Raw genomic sequence first — 27,470 nt, 5'->3', positions numbered from 1 at the left:
TGGCAGACACCTGTAACCCCAGTTACTCAGGAGGCTGAGGCAGGAGAATCACTTGAACAGGGGAGGTGGAGGTTGCAATGAGCCAAGATAGTGCCACTGCACTCTTGCCTGGGAAACAGAGGAAGACTCCGTCTCAAAAAAAAAAAAAGAAAAAGAAAAAGAAGTAGTAATTATACTAATTGGATGAGGGCATGGGGAATCTGAACTGTCAAAGGGGAGAAGTCAGGAAAGATCGAATATTAGACACAGCCCACCTTGTCTCCTAGAGGAGCTTGGCAAAAAGCTTGGGAAGCAGACACTAGACAGTGGCCCTTCACTAAAAACCATATCTCCAGCCGGGTGTGGTGGTTCACGCCTGTAATCCCAGCACTTTGGGAGGCCGAGGTGGGCAAATCACCTGGGGTTGGGAGTTCGAGACCAACCTGACCAACATGGGGAAACTCCATCTCTACAAAAAATACAATAATAATAATAATAAAACCATGTCTCCTTAGTCACTTCCTGGATGCTGGCAAATTGGATATGGGTACATTACATATTTACCTCATTCCATCCTCACAACAGCCCTTTGGGGTGGGTATGAGTGGTGTTATTGGCCGGGTCTGTCCTGCCCGCATGCAGTAAATCAGTCACTGTGACTATGATGTGGGTTTTGCAAAAGAGAAAAGATTTATTTGCAAGGCCACCAAGCAAGGAGGTAGAACAGCTCTCACATCCTGCTTCCTGAAGATAAGGCTTAGGGATATTTATGGGTTAGGGAAACATGGTGGTATAAGGCATGGGGAAAGGTGATTGGCAGTAGGGAAAATTATTTGATAGGTTTGTTCCTCACAAGCGTAGTAGTCAGGGTTTGTGGCATTTCATAGGACGTGTGTACAGAAAGTGGTGGCATTAGCATGATCTGAGGGTGGGATCTTTGGCCCTCTGACATCAAAAGTCCACTTCCTGGGCATTTGGGCAGGCCCACTGAAGAACTGGTGGTCCCAACCTGATTGAACTGGATGGGAGCTGGCCCAAGTTCCCGAAAAACAACTGAAGCAAACATTACCATAGTGACCTGTGACTGTGATCTCTAAAGAAGCTAGTGAAGGGTACATTTCAGTGTTTAATACCATGGTATTCAGCTACCACAGCCTTCAGCTATGACTGTCTTCAGCTTCAGAGGAAAAAGAGAAAAAGGCCAGGCATGGTGGCTCATGCCTATAATCCCAGTTTTTTGGGAGGCCAAGGTGGGAGTATTGCTTGAGCCCAGTTTAAGACCAGCCTGGGTAACATAGTGAGACCTTGTCTCTATTATAATAAAAAAAAAAATTGACACAGCAGGCAAGGAAGGAAGGAGGGAGGAAGAGAGGGGAGGGAGGGGGGAGGGAGGGAGGGAGGAAGGAAGGAAGGGAGGGAGGGAGGAAGGAAGGAAGGAAGGAAGGATGGAAGGAGAAAGAAAGAGAGAGAAAGAAAGCAAGAGGAAGAAAAGAAAGGAAAAAGGAGAAAAAAGAAAAATTAACAAAACAAGCAAGTGACCAAAGCAAGCAGGGCAACCAGACCTGATCAAATTAACCCCTCAGTTTCGGCAACGGTGACTTTTCACTGCTTCCCAATCTCCAGCCTTCCCTTCCTTCTTAGTAACAGAATCCTGGAAATGTGTCTAGCTGGAAAACTATTGTATTAGTTAGCTATTGTGTAACAAATGAGCACACCACTTAGCTCCTGAAATCAGAACAAAAAAGTTTGGCATCTCATGTTTTCAGTGGGTCCTCTGGCTCAGGTCTCTTGTGAGATTGCATTGAGATTTCCGCAAGGGCCGCCATCATCTGAAGGTCAATCTGGGGAAGGATCTTCTTCCCAAGGTCACTCATGATAAGACTGTTGCACTGAGGGCCTCAGGTCCTCGCTAGATGTTGACCATAGGGATCAGTTTCTCTCTCTCTCTCTTTTTTTTTTTTTGAGACAGAGTCACGCTTTGTCACCCAGGCTGGAGTACAGTGGCACGATCTCAGCTCACTGCAACATCTGACTCCTGGGTTCAAATGATTCTCCTGCCTCAGCCTCCTGAGTAGCTGCGACTGCAGGTGTGCACCACGATGCTGGCTAATTTTTGTATTTTTAGTAGAGATGGGGTTTCATCATGTTGGCCAGGCTGGTCTCAAATCCCTGACCTCAAGTGATCCCCCCACCGTGGCCTCCCAAAGTGCTGGGATTACAGGTGTAAGTCACTGTGCCCGGCAGAGGCATCAGTGTCTTGCCTTGTGGGCCTTTCCAGAGAGCACCTCACAACATGGTGTCTGGTTTTCCTCAGAGCAAGAGAGGACGCCCAAGACAGAACCGTCATCTCTTTGAAACCTAATCTCAGAAGGGACATCCCATCACTTTTTCCATAGATGTGGATATGGTTTGGCTGTGTCCCCACCCAAATCTCAACTTGAATGGTATCTCTCAGAACTCCCCCATGTTGTGGGAGGGACCCAGTGGGAGGTAATTGAATCGTGGGGGCCAGTCTTTCCCATGTTATTCTTGTGATAGTGAGTAAGTCTCACGAGATCTGATGGGTTTATCAGGGGTTTCTGCTTTTGCTGCTTCCTCATTTTTCTCTTGCTGCTGCCATGAAAGAAATGCCTTTCACCTCCCGCCATGATTCTGAGGCCCCCCCAGCCATGTGGAACTGTAAGTCCAATTTAACCTCTTTTTCTTCCCACTCTCGGGTATGTCTTCATCAGCCACATGAAAACAGACTAATGCAGATGTTATTGCAGCTAGATATGGTTATGTGACTAAATTCTATTTTTCTAGCCATAGTCTATTGGTTAGAAGAAAGTTACTAGGTCCAGCCACACTCAAAGGGAGTGGAAATACAAATACAAATTTCCCCCCTTCCTCACAAGGGGGGAAAACGCTGGAATAAAGGGATTAATGGGGACTTTTGGGGAGTGGAGAAGGGCCTTTTTTTTTTCTTGAGACAGGATCTCACTCTGGCACCCAGGCTGGCGTGCAGTGGCGTGGTCATAGTTTACTGTAGTCTTGAACTCCTGGACTCAAGTGATCCTCCCACCTCAGCCTCCCAAGTATCTGGGACTACAGGTATGCACCACCATGCTCAGCTAATTTTGAATTTTTTTGTAGTGACAGGGTCTTACTATGTTGCCCAGGCTTGTCTGGAACTCCTGGGCTCAAGTAATCCTCCTGCCTTGGCCTCCTAAAGTGTGAGCCACTGCATCCAGTGATATTGGGGCCATTTTTGAGGTTACCTACCACAGCTACCTTTCCCAGATGTTCTTGCAGCTAGGCATGGCCAAGTGTTTTATTTTTTATTTTTTTAGATACAGGGTTTCACTCTGTCACCCAGGCTGGAGTGTAGTGGTGCAATCACAGCTCACTGTAGCCTCAACCTTCAGGGCTCAAGTGATCCTCCCACATCAGCCTCCTGAGTAGCTGGAATTACAGGCCTGTGCCACCATGCCCGGCTAATTTTTATTTTTTTGTAGATGGTATGTCACTATGTTGCCCAGGCTGGTCTTGAACTCGTGGCCTCAAGTGATCTGCCCACCCCATTTCAGCTACTGTATTCAGACCTCTGTTACTCTCAATTGAACCTAATTGTAAACATTGCAATATTACTGTCCCCCCTCCAGCGTACAGAAGAAAGTCAAGGTTCCAGCCAGGTGCGGTGGCTTGTGCCTGTGATCCTAGCACTTTGGGAGGCTGAGGCGGGTGGATCATTTGAGATCAGGAGTTTGAGACCAGCCTGACCAACATGGCAAAACCCTGTTTCTACTAAAAATACAAAATTTCGCTGGGCATGGTGGTGCACGCCTGTAGTCCCAGCTACTCCAGAGGCTGAGGCACGAGAATCACTTGAACCCAGGAGGCAGAGGTTGCAGTGAGCCGAGATTGCACCACTGGACTCCAGCCTGGGTGACAGAGCAAGACTCCATCTCACAAAAAAAAAAAAAAAAAAAAAAAAAAAAAAAGAAAAGAAAAGAAGGAAAAGAAAACCGAGGTTCCTAGGTACATAGGACTGACCCAAGGTCAGAAGCAAGTAAGTGGTTGAGGCTGAGCTTGACTTCCAATTTGTTTCACTACAAACCATATCTTTCCTCCAGTGCTTCTATTTTTTTGTCTTTTTTGAGACGGCCTCTTCCAATGCTTCTAGAGAGAGATCTATGGGGGTGATGGTGTCAACCGGAGCTCCTGCCTTATCTTTTAGACAATTTTTACTATGTGAAGTCAAACGGGAGACAGGAGTGCTATGTGACAGCAGCCTGGCAAAGCAATCCCTTTGCTAAGGCAGGGAGGTTTTATGACTGGTTTTATTTATCAGGCTGCCTATCTCTCCTGTGGGGACACTCAGTAAGAGAACATTGTGGACCAGGAAATTGTTGGTTTGGGAAACGTTCCCAATTTCAGCATAAGTGATAGGGAAGGCTGGACTGAAAGGGCAAAAAGTCGGAATAACAGCGTGTCTGGGAAGGATCTGGGCTGTGTCTGAAGCAGGGCAGTGCTGTTGTAGGCTGAAGACTTGGCAGGGCAAGGCCATTAGCAATGCCCTTCTAGAGGTGGGACAGGGAGATTAAAAAGCCCTAACGCACGAGGCCATCTCCTTCTGGAGAAGATCTTAATCACATCCCCACGGGAGGATGATGGGAGTTTTCTGGTTGAGATGGGTCATCCCCTAACCACGGAACTCCAGTTCAGTTCCTGGGACCTAATAGACAAGCTCACCTTCCACTGGGGGTGAAGCGATGCTTGTCACCTCAACTTCTCTGCAGCCTTTTTCCTGTTTAAAAACTTGCTTCTTTCATTCACTCACCCTAACCTACAGCAGTCCCTTAAGACAGGAACATTAACCTAGTTAACGCGCTTACCTGGATGAAAAAAGAATATCAGCTTACCAGTTTGCTCTAAGTCTGAGTGCCTCTCAAGGATCCAAAGAGGCTTTTGCACATTAAGCTGGACATTTCTGTTTCACTCTTTGCGCTGGTCTGTGATGACTATGCATCAGCAGCCTCTTTTTTCACAGACTGCTGGGTCTTTCCTGTAACCAAATATTCCCTGTAATCATTTGGGCTTTTATGGTGGCAGGTGTCAGAAATGTAACTCAAACTAGGGTAAGCAAAAGCGGGAGAAGATGTATGGATTTATGGAACAGGAAAAGATGGGGTGGATCTAGCATTGGGCACATATGGAGCCTTCTATAGCTGCCGTCCATATGCTCCCTCAAAATGGGTTGTCCTCCTTCCCTCCTCCTGCGAACGGGTTCCCAGCGTGGACTGGAAGATGGTGGCCAGCAAGCCCAAATCCTGTTCTTCCAGCATAGTGGCTAGAACAGGCAAGAGGATCTTCCCCGTGATGAAGCCATCTGGGTCACATGCTCATCCCAGGGCAAGGGAGCTCTCTGATTAACTGGCCTGGGTCCTGTGCCCACCTCCTACAGATGGGAGGGTGGGGTGCTGTGAATGGCAGGCTCCACCAGAATTCATTATTAGAGAAGATTAGCTCCAAGAAATGGGGTGCTTCCAGAAAACAGCAGCTCATTTCTACTTCAGTCCAACATGGCACAGAGGTGGATGAAGGTTTCTCTGTGCTTGTTTGCAAAACCAAGTACCTGGCAGTTGTAGATGGATTTCCCAACGCAGAGCCACTCCTGAATCTCGTGTGGGAATCCTTCCCACCCTTCTTGCCCATCCCGTCTTCTGTCTTCCTGGCCCTCTCCCCTCACTTTCCTATCTGCTTTTCTTTTTTCTTTTCTTTTCTCCTTTCTTTACTTTCTTTGTCATTGTTTCTTCCTTTCTTTCCTTCCTTCCTTCTTTTCTTTCTCCTTCCTTCCCTTTCTCTTTCTTTCCTTTCTTTCTTCTTTCTCTCTCTTTTTCTTCTTTCTTACTTTTTTTTTTTTGAGTCAAGATCTTGCTTTTTCACCCAGCCTGGAGCGCAGTGACACAATCATAGCTAGCTGCAGCCTCAACCTCCTGGGCTCAAACAATCCTCCCTCCTCACCTTCCTGAGTAGCTGGGACCATAGGCACACACCACCTGGCTAATTCCTACCTGCTTTTCTGTGGATGAGGATCTTAACTGCCAGCTAATAAAGTTCCTGGGACAGACCCTGCCATTGTCCCTCCAGAACATACCCAGGGGTGAGCTTTCTCTGTCGCGGGAGTTCCCTCTCTGGTCCTTGCCTCAGCCTGGTGACAGCTCCCCTCGCGGCACTCTGAAGACAGAAGAGCTGCTAGTAAGCTGGGCTGCCAATTCCAGACAATATTTGACCTTTCAACCTGAGCAGGCTGAGTGGCGGCTGAGTGCAGAGTCATAGCTGGATGTTGACAGTTCTTGGCCACCAAGAGAGAGAGAGAAATGCAGACCCATCTTCTGTGGGCGGAAGGGGCAGTAGGATCTGGTCAGTCTGACACCTCCCATTGCCGGCTGAGAAGACACTGGATGGGTAAGCACCTTATGATTTTGTCTGCAAACTGCTTGGGCCATAAAATAAAGCTCCCGCTTGTCAAGGAATTTGAACTGCACATCCATGACCCTGCACATCATGTCTGTTCACAGCAACCTCAGCGTGGCCAGAAGTCCAGGGCAGGAAAATGTGCTGGGATTACCTGATGACCACCCAGAGGGCTCCAGGCTTGGATCCACCATGACGGTAGGAAGTTGGTCAATATCCTGATCAATATCTGTGGCTGGGTATTCCTGCTCTCTCCCTGCTGTGGAGGCCAGGGCGCCGCTCCTAAGACAGTAGAAGTTTGTGCCTTAGAACAGGGGTGCCCAACTCCAGGGCTGTGGACCAGTAAGCATTCCATGGCCTGTTGGGAACTGGCCGCACAGCAGGAGGTGAGTGGCAGGTGAGTGAGCATTACTGCCTGAGCCCTGCCTCCTGTCAGATCAGTGTGGCATTACATTCTTATAGGAGCACAAACCCTATTGTGGACTGCACGTGCGAGCGATGTAGGTTGGGCACCTCTTATGAGAATCTAACTTCTGGTGACCTGAGGTGGAACAGTTTCATCCTGAAACCATCCCCTCCCACCCCTATCCCCCCATCCCATCTGTGGAAAATTGTCTTCTACAAAACTGGTCCTTGGTGCCAAAAAGATGGGGACCGCTGCCTTGGAGAGAAGCCGAATGAGCCCTCCTAACACAGAGGCCATCGTGTTGTGTTCCAGAATTAGGATGGCCTCAGGAGTCCATCTCGTCCCATTTCTCTCTACCTTCATCCCTCCTTCCCTCCCTTCTTTCTTTCCTTACTTCCAAGCCGAGGTCTTGCTATGTTGCCCAGGCTGGTCTCCAACTCCTGGCCTCAAGCAATCCTCCCTCCACACTCAGCCTCCCAACAGGCACATGCCACTGTGCTTGGCTAATAATTTTTTTCTTTTTTTTTTTTTTTTGAGACAGAGTCTCACTGTCACCCAGGCTGGAGTGCAATGGCATGATCTTGGCTCACTGCAACCTCCGCCTCCTGGGTTCAAGTAATTCTCCTGCCTCAGCCTCCTGAGTAGCTGGGGTTACAAGTGCCCACCACCACACCTGGCTAATTTTTGTATTTTTAGTAGAGACGGAATTTCATCATGTTGGTCAGGTTGGTCTCGCACTCCTGACCTCGTAATCCACCTGCCTCGGCCTCCCAAAGTGTTGGGATTACAGGCCTGAGCCACCGCGCCCAGCCATGCTTGGCTAATTTTTTAATTTTTAGTAGTCATGGGGGTCTTGCTATGTTGCCCAGGCTGGTCTCAAACTCCTGGGCTCAAGCAATCTTCCCGCCTTGGCTTCCCAAAGTGCTGGGATTATAGGTGTGAGCCACTGCACCTGGCTTCATTGTCTTCTTTCATGGTGATGTCCCAGACCCTTGTTAGGCTGTCAGCCTGCTATTCTGAACATGGGTCCTCAGACCCCCTTGGCCACCTTTCTTAGAGGTCCTGTCTGTGATGACCATCACAGTCAAGGCCATCATTTTCTGTCTAGCCACCCTCCCGTCTGCTGCACATGGTATCCTATTTTCTTAGTCATCTCACCCATTTGGGGCCAAAAGACCTAGTGACGGGGCCGGGCGCAGTGGCTCAAGCCTATAATCCCGGCACTTTGGGAGGCCGAGACAGGCGGATCACGAGGTCAGGAGATGGAGACTATCCTGGCTAACATGGTGAAACCCCGTCTCTACTAAAAAAAAATACAAAAAACTAGCCGGGCGAGGTGGCGGGCACCTGTAGACCCAGCTACTCTGGAGGCTGAGGCAGGAGAATGGCGTGAACCCGGGAGGCGGAGCTGGCAGTGAGCCCAGATCGCGCCACTGCACTCCAGCCTAGGTGACAGAGCGAGACTCCATCTCAAAAAAAAAAAAAAAGACCTAGTGACGGGGAGTGGGTTCTCAATGCCATGTGTCACCTCCTGGGTCCGTTTGTGTCCAGGTGCTTATGTGAAACCTTCCTTTGCCCTGTGTTTCCACTGGGCCACTTTTGAGTTAAGTCATGGATACATTCATAAGCTCTGGTTTTTTGTATTTTTAAGAGATGGGGTTCTCACTCTGTCACTCAGGCTGGAGTACACTGGCACGATCATAGCTCACTGCAGCCTCGACCTCCCAGGCTCAAGCAATCCCCCTGCCTCAGCCTCCTGAGTAGCTGAGACTACAGGCATGCGCCACCACACCCAGATAATTTTTGTGGTTTTTTTGGTAGAGACAGGGTCTCGCCATGTTGTCCAGGCTGGTCCCAAACTCGTGGCCTCAAGTGATCCTCCTGCCTCAGCCTCCCAATGTGTTGGGACTACAGGTGTGAGCCACTCCACCTGGCCAAGAGTTCTTTTTTAGGAAAAAAGTTTACCTTTTTTTCTCCTTGTTTTTGGTTCTGGAGTCCAGGGGCAAGCAGAAGAGAGGGGGCAGATCCTTCTAAGTCCCAGTGCAAGCCCTCTTCCCCGTGGAGGGAATTGCTCCCAGAATTGAGCTCCCAGAATTCTCGGCACATTGGTCTATTTTTGCTGGAGAGCTGGCTGCCCCATGCCAAGGTTTCTTACCACAAATAGAACTTCTGGAAAGGCCCACTGGTTTCCTCTGGGCGTTCAGACACCTCTTCACATTTCCTTTGGCTTTCCTGCCCTATCCACAAAAGGAAATATTTAGAGGCTCTTCTGTTGTATTGCCATTGCAGGTACTTTCTGAGACTCTCCAGAGGGACTCCTCCTGGGGGGCAGTAAGCCAAGCCTCATTCCTCAGCTCTGGCCCCTGGCACCCCTCTCCGACATGCTCAGGAAACTGAGCCGGAGGCCCCTGGGGTAGCCAGAAGGCCCGTCTTGATTTCCACATGGTGGACTCATCCTCCTGAAACAGTAAAACAGACAAACCACCAGTGCCCACTGTCAGCATCCCTGTCCCTCAGACTCCCTGGACTTTTAAGTGCCTCTGGACCCCACCTGTCATTCGGGACAGGATTTGAGAATTGGGTGTGTATCACCCTAAGAGCCATGAGCACACTGATACACAACCAAGACCCCTACAACGGGATGTCTACAAGTCTCAGTGCTCAGGGCACAATTCCTAAGAGTCAAATTACAACAGGTTGGGGAAGAAAGACAAGACCACCTCACCAGCTTGATGGGGACTGTCAGCCAGGCAACAGCCACATGTGCCCAAGACTGGCTTTGATGTGTCAGGGTCCAAGGTTAGGAGGGGCAGGGGAAAGCCACACCTCACAGCACTCAATACAGAGCTTCAGAAGATTCCAGAACACCACCACACCCAATCATTTGCAGGGCTCCCACCTTATGTAAGTGTCTCAACTCTCTCTCTGTTTTTTTTCTCTCTCTCTCAGCCTGTGTGGCTGCTAAAGCTCCGTCTCTGGCAGATGGATTGGGTTTGAGTTTCAGTTCTGCCACTTACTAGCTGTGGGACCTTGGGTTGTTTCTTTTTTTTTTTTTGAGACGGAGTCTTGCTCTGTCGCCCAGGCTGGAGTGCAGTGGCACAATCTTGGCTCACTGCAAGCTCTGCCTCCCAGGTTCATGCCATTCTCCTGCCTCAGCCTCCCGAGTAGCTGGGACTACAGGCGCCCGCCACCATGCCCGGCTAATTTTTTTTGTATTTTTAATAGAGACGGGGTTTCACCATGTTAGCCAGGATGGTCTCGATCTCCTGACCTTGTGATCTGCCCACCTCAGCCTCCCAAAGTGCTGGGATTACAGGCATGAGCCACCGCGCCCGGCCGACCTTGGGTTGTTTCTAAACTGCTCTGAGGGCCGGGCGTGGTGGCTCATGCCTGTAATCCCAGCACTTTGGGAGGCTGAGGTGGGCAGATCACAAGGTCAGGAGTTTGAGACCAGCCTGGCTAACACAGCGAAACCCTGTCTCTACTAAAAATACAAAATTTAGCCAGGGGTGGTGGTGGGCACCTGTAATCCCAGCTACTTGGGAGGCTGAGGCAGGAGAATGGCTTGAACCCAGGAGGCAGAGAGTGCAGTGAGCCAAGATCGCACCACTACACTCCAGTCTGGGCAACAGAGCGAGACTCTGTCTTGGAAAAATAAAATAAACTGCTCTAAGCTTTCATTTCCCCTCCCGAGGGAACAACAGGGATATTAATAATAACGTGCCCAGGCCATCATAAGCCTCGGTATGAAGTACAAGGTCTGTGAGGGCTAGACCCCTTAACATGAGGGACAGAGGGACATTTTTCACATGGTCAAATCATCCAAACTAAAGACACTATTGAGTTAAGAGGCGCCAACTCATCATGTGAACGAGAGATGGAAGTGACATTTCCCTTGGACCTGCTCCCAGCTGGCACAGATTTGGTTATAAACAAGTGTGGTACATTTCCCCTTTCAGTTCACGTAGCTTTCTGTAGTCCAGCAGCTCCCAAACTTGCGCAGGCACTAGCATCACCTGGAGGGCTTGTTTCCAGACAACCGGGCCCTGGCCCTGGAGTTCCTGACTCAGTAGGACTGAAGTGGGGCCCAAGAATGCGCATTTCTAGCAAGGTCTCAGGTGAGGCCGATGCTGCTCCACTGCGGCCACATGCTGAGCACAAGGAGTTTCAAAGTCAGGTGAGCAGGTTTCATGCCTGTTTCTTCCTGCGGGTGAAACCCCTTGTGGCTGTGGGCCCCCATAGCCCTCTTGTAATTGAAATGTTTAGGGCCGGGTGCGGTGACTCACACCTGTCATCCCAGGTGTACCATAAACCCACCTATCTACCCACTACCTAGATTTGGTAATTATTATTTTCTGTATTTGTTTCATCTCACTCTGTGAGGTTAAAGATAACTTGACCTTAGAGACCCCGTCTCTACAGAAATTTAAAAAATTAGGCTGGGCGTGGTGACTCACAGCTGTAATCCCAGCACTTTGGGAGATCAGGGTGAGTAGATCACAAGGTCAGGAGTTCAAGACCAGCCTGGCCAAGATGGTGAAATCCCATCTCTACTAAAAATAACAAAAAATAAGCAGGCGTGGTGGTGGGCACCTGTAATCCTAGCTACTCGGGAGGCTGAGGCAGAGAATTGCTTGAACCTGGGAGGCAGAGGTTGCAGTGAGCCGAGATCACACCACTGCACTCCAGCCTGGGTGACAGAGCAAGACTCCATCTCAAAAAATAAGTTAAAAAAATAAAAAATTTAAAAAAAATTAAAAATTAGCTGGGCATGGTGGTGTGCACCTGTGGTCCCAGATACTTGGGAGGTTGAGAAGGGAGGATTGCTGGAGCCTGGGAGTTCGAGACTGCAGTGAGCTATGATTGTGCCACTGCACTCCAGCCTGGGTAACAGAGTGAGCTCTCATCTCTAAAAAAAAAAGGGCCGGGCACAGTGGTTCACACCTGTAATCCCAGCATTTTGGGAGGCTAATGCGGGTGGATCACCTGAGGTCAGAAGTTTGAGACTAGCCTGGCCAACATGGTAAAACCCCGTCTCTACTAAAAATATAAAAATTAACTGGGTGGGGTGGCATGCGACTGTAATCCCAGCTACTAGGGAGGCTGAGGCAGGAGAATCGCTTGAGCGTGGGAGGTGGAGGTTGCAGTGAGCCGAGATCGCGCCACTGCACTCCAGCCTGGGTGACAAGAGCAAGACTCCATCTCGGAAAAAAAAAAAAAAAAAAAAAAAAAAAAAAAAAAAAAAAAAAAAGATTGGCTGGCTTGGGAGGTGGTTGTTTTAAATGCTGCGTTGCAAGATCTGTAGTCCTCTGGCTGATGAGTAAATTGGAAAACAGTTTGGCCACATGTATCAAGAGCCTTTGAAATGTTCCTGCTTCCTGGTGCTGTAATCCCCCTTCCTGGAAGCTATCTCTTAAGAATAATCTAAGAGATGGACAAAGTGTGATGGCTACCTGTGGCATGCAGAAAGGGGAAGTTGCAGGTATGTGGGTAACTCTCTATTTCTAGAGCTATAGACGGACAGAGTGGGAAGAGGGGGGATTCTGGCCCCAACCAGGCGCACTGACTCCAGAGGGATACATGCTCTGCATAGATGAGCTGGGTTTATGAAGGGATCCCGGCCACCCTCAGTTGCTGGGCACCCCCACCTCCTTCCATCTTTATCTCCCTACCCCGTGATGTCCTTCATCTGGATGACAGTATCAAATCGTGGTTAGGCACCTGGGTGTTGCAGTCAGACATCCTGGGGCTTGAATTCCAGCTCTGCCACTGACCCTGACCTCCAGTGCAGGTCACTGAACCTGCCTGAGCCTCAGTTTATCTTCAAATGGGGATAATAGTGCCTAAATGTCAAAAGAGTACAAAATTCTTCCCATAGAGTGAGCTCCAATACACAGTCCCTGCTGTTATCAGAAAAAAAACCACAGTGGAGTGGAAAAGAAAACCCACTTTCAGAAAACAAGGATGACACACCAGAGGGCCAGTTTGTTTTAAAATGAAAAGTTCTTGAGAGTAGGGGGTGTGTGTTTTCCAGGAGGAGGCTGTGGGTGCTTCCCAGTGCAAGTAAACAATGGCAGGAATCCGGGGAAATGCCTCGGTGAGCACTTACTACCTGTGGGTGCTTTCTGTTCTCCCCCTGGTTTGGTTCCGTCTAGTCCGACAGGTGAGGAAACTGAGGCTGGGAGCCGGGACAGCATCCTCAGGCTCACACAGCTGGTGAGCAGCACAGCAAGCGCGAGCTCAGATCTGAGCAATCACCCAGCCCAGATGCTGGTCAGCGTAGCCCCGCTACCTCTAATGCGTGGTTTCCTCAACACTGTTACTAACAAAACTCTTTCAGGATGCCACTGGCCAAAGTAGGAATGAGCAAATGGAAAAGGCAGACAATGAGGGCTCTGAGGCTCTGCGAGGTGGGTGCTCCCATCACACCACCCAATCAGGATGCCAAGCACTTGCTGATTCACGCACACGCAGACAATGGGGAATTATGAAGCCTTGTAAAAACAGCAGAAACACCCAACAGACCCTCCATTTTTTTTCCTAGTTAGCCCCAGCCTCCAAAACTAGGGCAAAAGCCTAAGCTTTGCTGAGTCACAGTCATTTATCAAGGTAATTTGTAGGCACAGCACTCGAGATGCGATGCAATTTTTACCCCATTCAACAAATGCAGGACAACCTGCTGGGGAAGATTAGTCCTTCTTAAGTAGCAAGGACTCTAAATTCTCAGCTTCTGGGTTATTAGGAATAAGAAGAGGCTGTGCAAACTAGACCACAGCACGCAGAGAGGAGATGTGTAAAGAGACTTAATTTTCCTCCCTACCCACAGCCGCATTCAGTCTAATTGGGTGTTTTTGGCAGTCTGGCTGTTGCCTGCTCACCAAGGCCTGCAGGAACCAAGACTCCACTGCCCAGGCTTAGACACCTGCAAGGGTACCTGGGTGGAAGAATCCTGTCCCCCCATCCTTCCTCCTGCAGGAAAAAGACAGGTAACTGGTTCTCTGGTTGTTATTGGAAATACGGGAAGACGTGTCCATGCAAAAACTGCATGCGCCTGGCACAGGTGCCTAAGGCTTCCCTCTGCTCAAGTCCACACTTGCACACACAGGCAAGGCTCCTTGGCTTCAAGCTTTCTGATTTAGCATTTTCCTGTGTTCTCAAGCTTAAAAAAATCACCGTGAGGATTTACTTTCTTATGAAACACACACTTAAGTTCCCCACCTCACCTCCCAAAACATAAAAAAAAAAAAAGAGTGCTTATTTGTTGTCCTTTTTTGACAATAATTATCTTGTCTAAAACCTTTTTTTTAAAAAAACTTTTTTTTGTTTGTTTGTTACCCATGCTGGAGTGCAGTGGTGAGATCTTGGCTTACTGCAACCTCCGCCTCCCGGGTTCAAGTGATTCTCCTTTCTTAGCCTCCCGAGTAGCTGGGATTACAGGCATGTGCCACCACGCCCGACTAATTTTTGTGTTTTTAGTAGAGACGGGAATTTGCTATGTTGTCCAGACTGGTCTCAAACTCCTGACTTTAAGTGATCCGCCCACCTCGGCCTCCCAAAGTGCTGAAATTACAGGCGTGAGCCAGTCTAAAACATTTCCATTTAAAAAGACCCTCAACTTGAGTGTGTAGCGTTTTCACCAGGCCCAGTCAGCATCAAGAGTTTTCTCAAGTTCAAGTTCACAGCACGACTAGCAAAAAGCACACAGCTGAAGACAAACAGAACTGCTGTTTGCAGGGATCAGGCAACTTGGAGGAGAGGATGGCTCACAACCAGGGGAAACATGAACTGGCCTTCAGGTGTCCTGTTTCCCCTCCTTAGCAAAATAAGACACATTGATTAACTCCATGAATCATTTGGGGGAAAAAGATTTCAGCTGAACTCATGAGATTTTTTAAAAAGTAGCGAAAAAGATTGAACTATTTTTAATACTCACTGGTTTCCCAGGTCTGGAGAGGGTGGCTTGGCCTCGCCTCAGCAGTAACCAAGTGTCATGGCATTTTCTTTTCAACGTCATGAGGAATGTTGCAAAATAGTCCAAGTGAGAACACACAGGAACTGTGAGACACTCTCCGTGCTGCTGTTCAGTAATAATGATGCACTTTAAAAACACACGCACTCAGCTGGACGTGGTGGCTCACGCCTGTAATCCCGGCACTTTGGGAGGCCAAGGCTAGTGGATCACGAGGTCAGGAGTTCGAGACCACTCTGGCCAATATGGTGAAACCCTGTCTCTACTTAAAATACAAAAATTAGCCAGGCATGGTGGCGCATGTCTGTAATCCCAGCTACTCGGGAGGCAAAGGCAGGAGATCGCTTGAACCTGGGAGGTAGAGGTTGCAGTGAGCTGAGATTGTGCCAGTGCACTCCAGCCTGGGTGATAAGAGTGAGACTGTCTCAAAAACAAACAAACAAAAAACAAAACAACCCCCCCTACACACGCACTCAGGGGCTGGGCGCGGTGGCTCACGCCTGTAATCCCAGCACTTTGGGAGGCGAAGGCGGGTGGATCACTTGAGGTCAGGAGTTCGAGACCAGCCTGGCCAACACAGCAAAACCCCATCTTTACTAAAAAGTATAAAAATTAGCTGGGCATGGTGGCGGACATCTGTAATCCCAGCTATTTGGGAGGTTGAGGCAGGAGAATTGTTTGAACCCGGGAGGTGAAGATTGCAGTGAGCTAAGATCATGCCACTGCACTCCAGCCTAGGCAACAGAGTGAGACTGCATCTCAAAAAACAAAACAAAACAAAACAAAAATTAGCCGGGTGCAGTGGCATGTGACTATAACCCCAGCTACTCGGGAGGCTGAAGTGGGAGGATCACTTGAACCTGGCAGGCGGAGGCTGCAGTAAGCTGATATTGTGCCACTGCACTCCAGCCTGGGTGAACCACTGATGTAATGTTTCCATACATATAATGTATAATGATTACATAAGGGTAATTAGCATATCCATCACCTCATTACATTACACATGTAATTACAATATGACTGTCTCAAAATAAATAAATAAATAAATACACACATTCAGGAATGTAAACTAGTACAGACGCTATGCAGAACAGCATGGAGGCTCCTCAAAACACTACAAATAGCACATCATATGATGCAGGCCAGGCGTGGTGGCTCACGCCTTTAATCTCAGCACTTCTGGAGGCTCAGGTGGGCAGATCACTTGAGCCCAGGAGTTCGAGACCAGCCTGGGCAACATGGTGAAACCCCATCTCTACAAAAACAAAACACAAAAAACTAGCCAGGTTTGGTGGCATATGGCTGTGGTCCCAGCTACTCAGGAGGCTGAGGTTGGAAGGTTGCCTTAGCCTTGGAGGTCAAGGCTGCAGTGAACTGAGATCATGCCACTGCACTTCAGCCTGGGCACCAAAGCGAGACCCTGTCTCACACACACACACAAAATTATTACTATTGGCTAGGGGCAGTGGTTCACTCCTGCAATCCCAGCACTTTGAGAGGCCGAGGCAGGCAGATTACTTGAGCCCAGGAGTTCGAGACCAGCCTGACCAACATGGCAAAATCCCATCTCAACTAAAAATACAAAACACTTGCTGGGCATGGTGATGCATACCTGTAATCCCAGCTATTCAGGAGGCTGAGGCAGGAGAATTGCTTGAGCCCAGGAGGTAGAGGTTGCAGTGAGCTAAGATTGGGGGACTGAACTCCAGCCTGGGCAACAAAGACTCTATCTCAAAAAAAAAAAAAAAGAAAAAAAAAAGAAACGTTACCATGTACTCCATGAGCATGTACAATTATTATTTGTCAGTGAAAATAAAATGAAACACATACACACACCCTCAAGATCCATGCTTATAATTAGGTAAACAGAATTTTGACCAAAGCACCACAACAATTAAACAGAAAGGTCTTCTCCACAGATGGTGCTGGAATAACTAGACATCCATATGGAACGAAGGAATCTCAACTCTAGTCTCATACCATCCATAAAAAGTTAATTCAAGATGGATCATAGATTTAAACATAAATGCTAAAATTAGAAAGCTTGAAGGAAACATGGATGAATATAACTTGGGGGTTTCTTAGGCAGGACATAGAAAAAGTCTATAAAATAGACTTCATTCTAATTAAAAACTTCTGCCCAGTAAAAGATACTGTTAAGAAAATAAGCAAGCCGGCTGGGTGCGGTGGCTCACGCCTGTAGTCCCAGCACTTTGGGAGGCTGAGGCGGGTGGATCATGAGGTCAGGAGAACGAGACCATCCTGGCTAACACGGTGAAACACTGACTCTACTAAAAATACAAAAAATTAGCCGGACATGATGGTGTGTGCCTGTAGTCCCAGCTACTCATGAGGCTGAGGCAGGAGAATGGCATGAACCCGGGTGCCAAAAAAAAAAAAAAAAAGAAAAAGAAGCAAGCCCTACATTGGGACTAAATATTTGCAAAACAACTATCTGACAAAGGACTGATGTCCAGAATATGTAATCAACTCCTACAACATTTTTTTTTTCTTTTTTTGAGACAGTCTTGCTCTGTCACCTAGGTTGGAGTGCAGTGGCGTGATCTCAGCTCACTGCAACCTCTGCCTCCCAGGTTCAAGTGATTTTCCTGCCTCAGCCTCCCAAGTAGCTGGGATTACAGGCGCAGGTGACTGCCATGACACCCTGCCCAGCTACTTTTTATATTTTTAGTAGAGACGGGGTTTCACCATGTTGGCCAGGTTGGTCTCAAACTCCTGACCTCAAGTGATCCTCCCACCTCGGCCTCCCAAAGTGCTGGGATTACAGGCGTGACCCACCATGCCTGGCCAACTTCTACAACTTAATGAAGAGACCAACAATCTGATGAAATATGGGCAAGATAATTGAACAGCTAACTCACAAAAGAAGATATACCTGTGGCCAATGAGTACATCATTAGGAGTCATCAGATAAATGACAATGAAAACTGCAACGAGATATACTATACGCCCATCAAAACGGCTCAATTAAAGTCTGACACCGCCAAATGTTGCTAAGGAAAGAAGATACTAGAACTCTCATACATTGTTGGTGACAGTATAAATTCTATGATCACTTTGGGAAAAGATCTGGCCGTTTCTAAATAGACCACCTATCCCATGACCCAAGAGTTCCACTCCTTGGCATTTACTCCCCCAAACTGAAGATTGTGTTTTCAAAGACTTGTACAAGACTGTTCACAGCAGCTTTATTCATAATGGCTCCAAACTGTAAACAGCCTAGGTGTTCATCAATTGAATAAATAAGCAGTGGTAGAGCCATACTCAGAAATAGAGAGGAACTACTGATACCTATAAAACATGGATGAATCTCAAAAACATTATGTAGGCTGGGCTCCGTAGCTCACACCTGTCATCCCAGCACTTTGGGAGGATGAGGTGGGAGGATTGCTCAAGGCCAGGAGTTCGAGGTTGCAGTGAGCTATGATGGCACCCCTGCACTCCAGCCTGGGCAACAGAGTGAGACTGTCTCTAAGACAAAACAAAAACAAAAACAACAACAACAAAAAGAAAAGATAAATTGATGAATGGAAGGATATGTAATAAAGTGAATACAGTCACATGTCATTGATGGGGATACATTCTGAGAAATGCGTCATTAGGTGATTTAAAAAAAAATTAATATTCCCAAACATGGATAGGATTTTTTATTTTATTTTTGTTTTTAGAGACAGGATCTCGCTCTGTTCCCAGGCTGGAGTGCAGTGGCACGGTCATAGCTCACTGCAGACTTGAACTCAGTCCTCCTGCCTTGACCCCCCAAAACACTGGGATTACAGGTGTTAGCCACCATGTCCAGCCTGCAATGTTATCATTGTATGAACATCATATTCTTACCCAAACCTAGATAGTATAGCCTATTGCTCCTGGGCTACAAACCTTTACAACATGTTACTGTACGGAATACTGTAGGCAACTGTAACCCAATGGTATTTGTGTATCTAAACATATAAAAACTATAGTAAAAATATAGTATAAAAAATAAAAATGGTACGCTTGTGTAGGGCACTTACCATGAATGGAGCTTGCAGGGCTGGAAAGGTGAGTGAGTAGAGAGTGAATGTGAAGGCCTGGGACTCACGGTTACCCTGAATTTATAAAAAATTTTCCTTTCAAGAATAAAAAGACCTTAGCTTACTGTTAACTTTTTTACCTAATAAACTTCTAAATTTTTTTCAACTATTTGACCCCTTTGTAACAACACTTAGCTTAAAACACAGATACACTGGAGTTGATGGGAATTTCCCAGCTCTAAGGTCATCTAATGGGACCTCCATGGTTGACGGCAAGGCATGACTGTACAGCAAAATGGTAACGATGACCTAGGTGGTGTATGCTTGAAAATCTTCATGATAAAATCTCACGGGGAAAACTGGACATATACAAAGTTATGAAAATGGACAGAGCCACAGTGCTTGGTCTCCAGCCCAGCTCCAAAATCAAAGGACTACAGAACTATTTGCAGGGAAACACAGAAGTTCCCACTCTGACGCCTGCCTCCAGATCTGGCTACCATATTCAAGAAGACCCCAGACCATAGCCTTGTTGTCATAATATGCCCCTGAGCCTCGGTATCAAAAGGCCAGAAGTACCATCCTAGGATTTTATGCCCAAAAGATATGTCAGGAAAGCCTGGTGTGTGTGTGTGGAGGAGGAAGTGGGTTGGCCCATCTCACCTGATTTTTGACAGAGTCTTGCTCTGATACCCCGGCTGGAAGCACAGTGGTGCAATCACAGCTCACTGCAGCTTCAACTTCCTGGGCTCAAGCAATCCTCCTGCTTCAGCTTCCTGAGTAGCTGGGACAACAGACGAACACCACCACACCCGGCCAATTTTTAAATTTTCTGTAGAGACAGGGTTTCATCATGTTGCCCAGGCTGGTCTTGAACTCCTGGCTCAAGCGATCCACCTGCCTCCACCTCCCAAAGTGGCAAGATTGCAGGCATGAGCCACAGCTCACCTGTTTTAAGTTATTTGATGCAGCAGAGAAAACAAAGGTCTGGGCACATATGAAAGCTCCTCTGGGTGTTTAATTCTAAGTCAAATTCCAGTGACTATGTCTGCTCCCATTGATAGAAGCAAATGCAGTAAGGGTTTCAGATCAAAAGCATAATCTTTAAATATAACTACAATTTACTGTGTACTTGCGCATGCTGGGCATCGTATGTAATTTCATTTAATCCTCACAACTACCCTGTGAAATTACTTTCCTTTGATTTTTGAGACAGATTCTTGCTCTGTCGCCCAGACTAAAGTGCAGCAGCACAATCTCAGCTCACTGCAACCTCCACCTCCCAGGTTCAAGTAATTCTCCTGTGGTCCCAAGTAGCTGGGACCACAGGCATGCACCACCAAGCCCGGCCAATTTTTGTATTTTTTGTAGAGATGGGGTCTCCCTATGTTGCCCAGGCTGGTCTCGAACTCCTGGGTTCATATGATCCTCCTGTCTTGGCCTCCCGATGTGTTGGGATTATAGACGTGAGACACTGCACTGGGCCCCCTCTTTTTCTTTCAAAAAGAAGGGTCAGACTCTCCTCATTTCTCCCTGCGAGTGCTGCTGACTTGGCAATCCGGCAGCCCTCTCTACACACTCCTGCATACACCTTTCTTTACTGCCTGTCTCCATCCCACCTTCACACTTTCCACTGAGCCGTGGGTGCTGACTGCTCTAGGAGGGGTGGGCAGTCCTTCCTGCCAAGCCTGGGTTTCTAACTTTGTGGCTACAAAACTCCTGGGGAAGGGAGAGGAGCTGGAAGGGGGAAGAGAAGTTAAAATGCCTTAAAAAAAAAAAAAAAAAAAAAAGTTTTTTTTTTTTTTTTTTTTTTAAGAGATAGGGTCTCACTGTGTTGTCCATGCTGGTCTTGAACTCCTGGGCTCAAGTGATCCTTCCATCTCAGCTTACAGGTGTGACAAAGGCTCTTGATTGGGGAAATTGTCTCACAAATCGTAATCTGTATGATGCCCTGGGATTCCAGCATGAGTGGTAAGGGTCCTCATTCCTCCCACCCTTCTACAAGGCCACTTACCACCAGGGCTCAGCTTGGAACTGAGGAGCTGGCCCATTGCGGCAGGTACAGCAGTTAGGGGTAAAAAGAAAAAGAAAAAAATCCATGAACATCAGCTTTGGTGGCTTAGCAGATTTTTTAGAAGTGTGAAATTTATCTGTGTATTACTAGAGAGCAAAAGCATCATTCATTTATTAAAAAAAGAGAGAAGAGAAAACCAGAGTCCTATGAAAATGTCTTTAATTTTCATCTTTTGGAAATACATTTTTCATTTTTATTTCCACCATACAAAAATGTGAAATATCTAACAATGATCTATCTGAAGCAGGTGAAGCGAAGCAGCGCCATGAGCGTTTGTCATTGCTGTGATCTGTTCAAACAGAGAATGGGCTGGGACATGTAGATTTGCACGATTTCTCACACACACACACACACACGTATGCACACACGCTGCCGTACCCCGAGACCACCATCCAAACAAACGAACAGAGATTCTGGAAAGTAAACACAGCGCCACGATAAGAACAGAAGTTAACCCTTTTACTCGTACATCCCCCATGAGAAACTCACGTCTTAGGAAAAAGGAACTCTACATAAATATGCCCAACGGCCAGGGCATACAGCAAGCCCCCTCATGGGTGGACGTGAGTGAACATCTTCCTGATGGAAGGACAAGTGTGAGAACGTCATGTTTTCAGGCAGCTATGGTGGGAAGCAGGGAGGCACAACTGATATCTCCACTGGGAGACCAACTGGGGGCTGCAACCGCCTCAAAATCTCAGCGCGAGAAGATGCACAAGCAGGGGAGTACACCCCCAAATTCATGATCACGGCAGCTGGAACGTCAGCTCTTTCTGCAGATTTCACAGCCAACACTCCCCATCAGGCGGGTTCTTAAGCACACTGGGTCATGACAGGAAAGGCCTCACACAAGCAACATGGAATTCACTGGTTAAGCACGTACACATTCATGACAGCCTACAACCGTGATGAGTGTCAACGTCAACAGGCAGTTAGATTAAAAAGGGAAAAAAATCACAGCCACAAAAATAAAACCTGTTCCCCCCACCCCCAGGAGACAACTAGGTTTCCAACCCCTCCCATACCACATTTGATTAAGTTAAATACAGTATGGCTTCCAAATGTGCCAGCCGGCTCTTGCTCACAGCAACAGCACCAGCGGTTTGCTGCCCTCAGGTCCTGGTTACCATGTGTCAGGAACTTCAAAGAGTGTGGCAGGGCTGTTCATCGAGATGCTTCCTGGTGGGAAAGAACGAAACAATATGAACAGCAGGAGGGCACCTTGAGGAGAACACGACACGACCAGCAGAGAGACAGAGGGCCTGCGACAGCTGCAGACGGGGCCAGCGTCTGGCGGCACAGTCGCGCTGGAAAGAGTCCACAGACAGGTCTTGTCTAAGGAGGGCACTGCCCAGCATGGGAAGGTGAAACCACAGAAACATCACAGGGGGGCAGAGGAAGCACCTCCCCGCCTCCAGCATCTATCTATCTATTTCACAGGAGTTAAACCGTAGCCATGCGCAGTATTCCTCACTGAGCACCACGCTGGATTCTTTGCTGGCACTACAGTGGGCATTTAATTCATACAATCTTCATTAAAAGGCCAACAAGGTGGTACCACTATCCCCATTTTACAGATGCAAGAACAGATTGAGAGAAGTGGGGTAATATTACCGGATGTACAGAGCTAGTAAGTGGCTGAGATGGGGTTTGAATCCTCCCACAGGACCAAGATCCCTGCCAAAGTCCCCGGAAACTGAGTTTCTCTGTGCTGTGCTGTGGCTGTGCCTAGGTGAGAAATCTCAGGTGGGCAGCTGTAAGGCAGAGGGAAGCCAACGACTGGGGGTTCCAAATCTCAACAGGGGCAAAAGAAGGTTGCAGCTTTTTCCAGCTTCGGTGAAGCTGGCTGGGGTCCTCTTCTTGGATTGAGAAGATCTCTTCAGTGACAAAGTTTCACCTCAACGTCAGAAGTCTTTCTTTTTTATTCATGCCACTTTGTACAATAGCAGCAGCTGCCGCCAGCAACTGAGCTGGGATCTGGACTTCAATGAATGCGAGGGAAGTCAGGAAAGAACATGTTCATAATGGAAAGTGTGGCCCAACCAGGCATCAGCTGCACAAGTGGTGCCATGCATTAAGTCATAAAGTAGGGCTGGCAGGGAAAACTGGCAGTCTGTCTTCTAGCCAAGATTTCAGAAAGGGAGAGAAGTCTTTGATGATACCTCCAATAGGAAATAACTTTTAAATATGGAGGGGGTGCAGTGTCTTACAAACTAGGGAATCATATCACTGAGTTCAGAGTGGTTATCATCAATAACAGGGATGCCTAAAGATAACGAAGTCTAAACACAAGAAAAAACATGAAGAGAATTTCAGCTAACATGAGAATTCCCACTTCTGATCATTTACTGTGATAAGATCCAGGGAGTTAGGATGAAGAGACCGGGAGAGGGTAATCGGAATCTTTCTGCCCTGGGTCTCATCGCTGTGAACAGGCACATTCTGGGACTCCCAGTAACGATGGCGAGACCACTCCTGAGAAGTGAGGGTGGGCAGGAGATGATCCACTGAAAAGGACTCACGGGGTCCAGTGGCTCACGGGGTCCAGGCAAGGGGCCTGTGATAACCTGCAGCTAGCCTGGCCTTCCCAGTCACACACTGATACAACAAACACTTAACTGTATGTAAAGAAACATCCACTAAGGGCACTTTTATAATTCACATATGAAATAAATATTGCAGTAGCCAATTAGCCATTCTAAAGGTAAGAGCTACAAGGCCAAATGTGGGGAACTGAAGTAAATTAAATCCAGCTCAGAGGAAAGAGGAAGATAAATTGCTAAAAGCAACTGTACTGCAATACTTGTAATCTGCACCCGCCCATCTGCACCTGCCATTAGTTGGGGTGTGTGTGTGAGCACACAGTGAGCCATCAGACACACAGGAAGTGGTTCCATGAAGAGCTGACAGGAAATAATGGAATAAGCAAAAAGTTCTGGAGTAAGGCAAGTCAGGTTGGACCATTTTACTAGCTGCATAACCTTGAACAGGTCTCACTGCTTCGTCTAAAAGATGGACCTAGTACTATTTTATGTTGCATAGGACTTCTGTGATACAGCAAAGTTGCTGGGCAAGTTTTTAATGAACGCTAGGTCTTTTCCCCTTATCAATAAGCTGACCCAACATGGAACATGGCTGTTCCCCAGGAAGCCAACAGTCTATAGTCAAAAAGATGCTAGTTTTCACTGCCTACCTGTGCAGCTGCTGAGCAAGAATGATGTGTACAGAGGGGCCAGAACTGTAGAAGCCATCTACAGGAGACCCGGACCAGAGGGGAAATGAAGGCCACTAACAGTGTTCTTTCCAGCACCTTCCAAAAAGGGAGAGCTGTAGATCAACAAAGGGCCAGTCTCAAAACTGGCAGATAAGAAGGTATGGTTTTTAAAAAGCAGCAGCTATGGTCAGGTTTCCACAGAACTCATTTTCACAGCCCTGTTTTATTGGAGTGTAAGGAATCATTTAGGAACAACTTTTCTTTTTAAACAGATACTTGGCTGTGTGTGTTGGCTCATGCCTGTAATCCCAGTACTTCAGGAAGCTGATGAGGGAGGGCTGGAGCCTAGGAGTTTGAGACCAGCCTGGGCATCACAGGGAGACCCCACCTCTACAAAAAATTTAAAAATTTGCCAGGTGTGGTGGCACACACCTGTGGTCCCAGCTACCTAGGAGGCTGAGGTGGGAGGATCACTTGAGGCCAGGATATCAAGGCTGTGGTGAGCTGTGATAGTGCTACTGCATTCCAGCCCAGGTGGGTGACAGAGTGAAACTGTCTCAAAAAAAAAAAAAAAAAGAGGGACGGAGGGAGGAAACAAACAGATATTTAAGAACATCTGTCTCCTGCTACAGTGGACCTTAATCCATAGCTTGCATTATACACAAAGATTAACTTGAATTGTACATTTTAATTGTAAAACCTAAAACTGTAAAACTTCTGGAAGAAAACATAGAAGAAAATATTTGCAACTTACAATTATGCAAAGATTTCTTAGATACGACACCAAAGGCATAATCCAAGAGGAAAAATCTGATACACTGGACTTTATCAAAATTTAAAACTTCCACTCTTCAAAAGACACTGTTAAAATAATGAAAAGAGGCTGGCTGCAGTGGCTCATGCCTATAATCCCAGCACTTTGGGAGGCTGAGGCCAGCAGATCACGAGGTCAGGTGTTCGAGACCAGCTTGGCCAATATGGTGAAACCTGTCTCTACTGAAAAAGTACAAAAATTAGCCGGGCATGGTGGCAGGCACCTGTAATCCCAGCCACTCAGAAGGCTGAGGCAGGAGAATCGCTTGAACCCGGGAGGCGGAGGTTGCAGTGAACCAAGATCGTGCCACTGCACACCAGCCTGGGTGACAAAGCAAGACTCTGTCTCAACAACAACAACAACAACAACAACAACAAACCACCACCACCACCACCAACAACAACACAATGAAAAGAAAAGCCAATCTAGAATATATTTGTAAAAACTTAAAAGGACTTGCATCCAGAATCTATAAAGAACTCTCAAAATGCAGTCAGAAAACAAACAACTCCAGAAAAAAGGGAAAAAATGAAAAGATATTTCACCAAATAAGAAATCCAGATGGCAAAAAAATCACAGGAAAAGATGCTTATTAGTCATTAGGGAAATAAAAACCAAAGCCACAATGAGATACCACTACATACCCATTAGAACTGCTGAACAAACAAGCAAGAGGGGTGTGTATCAATATCAAGTACTGGTGAAGGTACAGAGTGAGCCAAAGCCTTGTATCCTGCTGGGGGAAATCCAAAATGGTGAAGCCACTTTGGAAAGAGTGTATCAATTTCTCATAAAATTAAATATATAGTTACCATATGACCCAGCAATCCCACTCCTAGATATTTACCCAAAGAAAATGAAAACTTAATTCATACAAAAACCTGTACACAAATATTTATAGCAGCTTGATTCTTGGTTGCCAAAAACTGGCAACAACCTAAATGTCCTTCTCCTGGGCGATGGATAAACAGTGATACCTGCATACAGTGGAATACTACTTAGCAGTAAAACAGAGTGAACTGAGGATACACACAACACCACAAATCTCAAACGCATCATGCTAAATGAAAGAAGTTAAATGAAAGACTCAAAAGGCTAACTATTGCATGATTCCAGGTATATGACATTCTGGAAAAGGTAAAATCGCAGGGACAGAAAGAAGACCAATGGCTGCTGGGATCTGTGTGGGGGTTGGGGGAAGGATCAACTCCAGAGGGGCATGAGGGAAATTTCTGGAGTGATGGAGTTCCATATCTTGATCGTAGTGGTGGTTGTATGACTGTACACAGATGTCAAAACTCATCAAATTGTATACCTGAAAGTGATGACTTTCACTGGGTGCAATTATATCTTACTGAAGCTGACCTGGCAAAAGATATTAAGAACAGTGTTTTAAAAGAAAACCAACAGAATGTTAATATGAAATACTATGCTTGTAGTTAAGATTATTTAAAGGGGGAAAAGGCAGGATACAAGTTGCATGCAGGGTGTGAGGTCGGCCGCAGAGCAAGAATGCTTGTTACCACAGCATCAAGTAGGGGGCTGGGGGGGGGAGCCTGTCTTCTATTTTTCTGCATTTTCCAAATTCTCATGCTGAGTACGTTATTTTTATTAACCAAAACAACAAAAAATTAAAAGATGGGGAACACAAAAGGTGAATATTTCTACTTTTCTCCCCTTTACCTAACTGGAGTTGAAATGGAGAAACTCGAAGGCATAAGCATTGCTTTTTCCAGGTGAATCCCAAATGGAATCTAAGAAGCTGCACAGGACACTAGAAGCTTCCCATTGTATCCTTTTCCACAGAGTGGAATCTGTACACAGGAAGGTCCTTTGGGAAGCTGCACACAAATTTCTAACTAGGAAACGCTCAAGGGGGTATGCCTTGGGGCCAATTTCCCACACTAAGAAGGTGAGCCCCCTTCCTGCAAGGGTGATGACATCCTGGAGTTGGCAGGAGGAACAGGAAGGGCACAAATGCACACTGAGTGCCCTGCCTCTGCCTCACTGCACAGCAGCCCACACCTCCTTCACCACGTTCACTGCAAACCACACTTGAACATAGTAATTAAAAGGCTCCTTGGGAGGTTGCTCGGCTGCCTCAGCCTGGTCTCTCAGGTGACCGACAGCAGCAGCTGTAGATCTTGTTTCTGACTTTAATGAGACCTATAACAGCATGAGGAGACTGCTGCTCTAAGTAGGTTTCTAAATTTTTATACTGTAACCCTCAGGGTTTCAGCTTGGAAAGTTCAGCAGGTTAGTGAAGACTCCAATAAAACTCCAGGTTCTTTGGCAAACACTTAAAAGGTCTAACGTGTTGTTTTAAATGTTAGGGGAAAAAAGACTTTGAACAATGTCTGTATTTACAGGACAAAAAATAACCAGGAATAGTCAATGTATCTCCTTTGGGCATGCCTCTGTAAACACTGTCTAACTAAGGTGCTGATGGAACCTGCGCCTAGGGACCAGCCAGCAGTATTTTCAGAATGGTCAGCCCAGGCAGCATCAGACCATCCATGCG

The 27,470-nt window shown here is 47.1% G+C and overlaps 1 protein-coding gene across 2 annotated transcripts in view; it reads right to left on the bottom strand.

Annotated features, from left to right (window-relative positions):
- Positions 1 to 21,063: 21,063 nt before the first annotated feature.
- The window catches only part of PARN (poly(A)-specific ribonuclease), a 189,496-nt gene continuing 183,089 nt past the window's right edge, over positions 21,064 to 27,470 (bottom strand). For both annotated transcript variants that reach the window (XM_050774092.1, XM_050774093.1), the window contains exon 24: positions 21,064 to 22,100. In XM_050774092.1, coding sequence (XP_050630049.1) covers positions 22,045 to 22,100 — 56 coding nt within the window. In that variant the 3' untranslated portion in view covers positions 21,064 to 22,044. The remainder of the gene's footprint in view (positions 22,101 to 27,470) is intronic.

The sequence above is a fragment of the Macaca thibetana genome, chromosome 20 (genome assembly GCF_024542745.1).
Source record: "Macaca thibetana thibetana isolate TM-01 chromosome 20, ASM2454274v1, whole genome shotgun sequence".
NCBI lineage: Eukaryota > Metazoa > Chordata > Mammalia > Primates > Cercopithecidae > Macaca > Macaca thibetana.
Note: the sequence above shows the minus strand (reverse complement) of the source record. Positions and strands in the feature narration are given on the sequence as shown.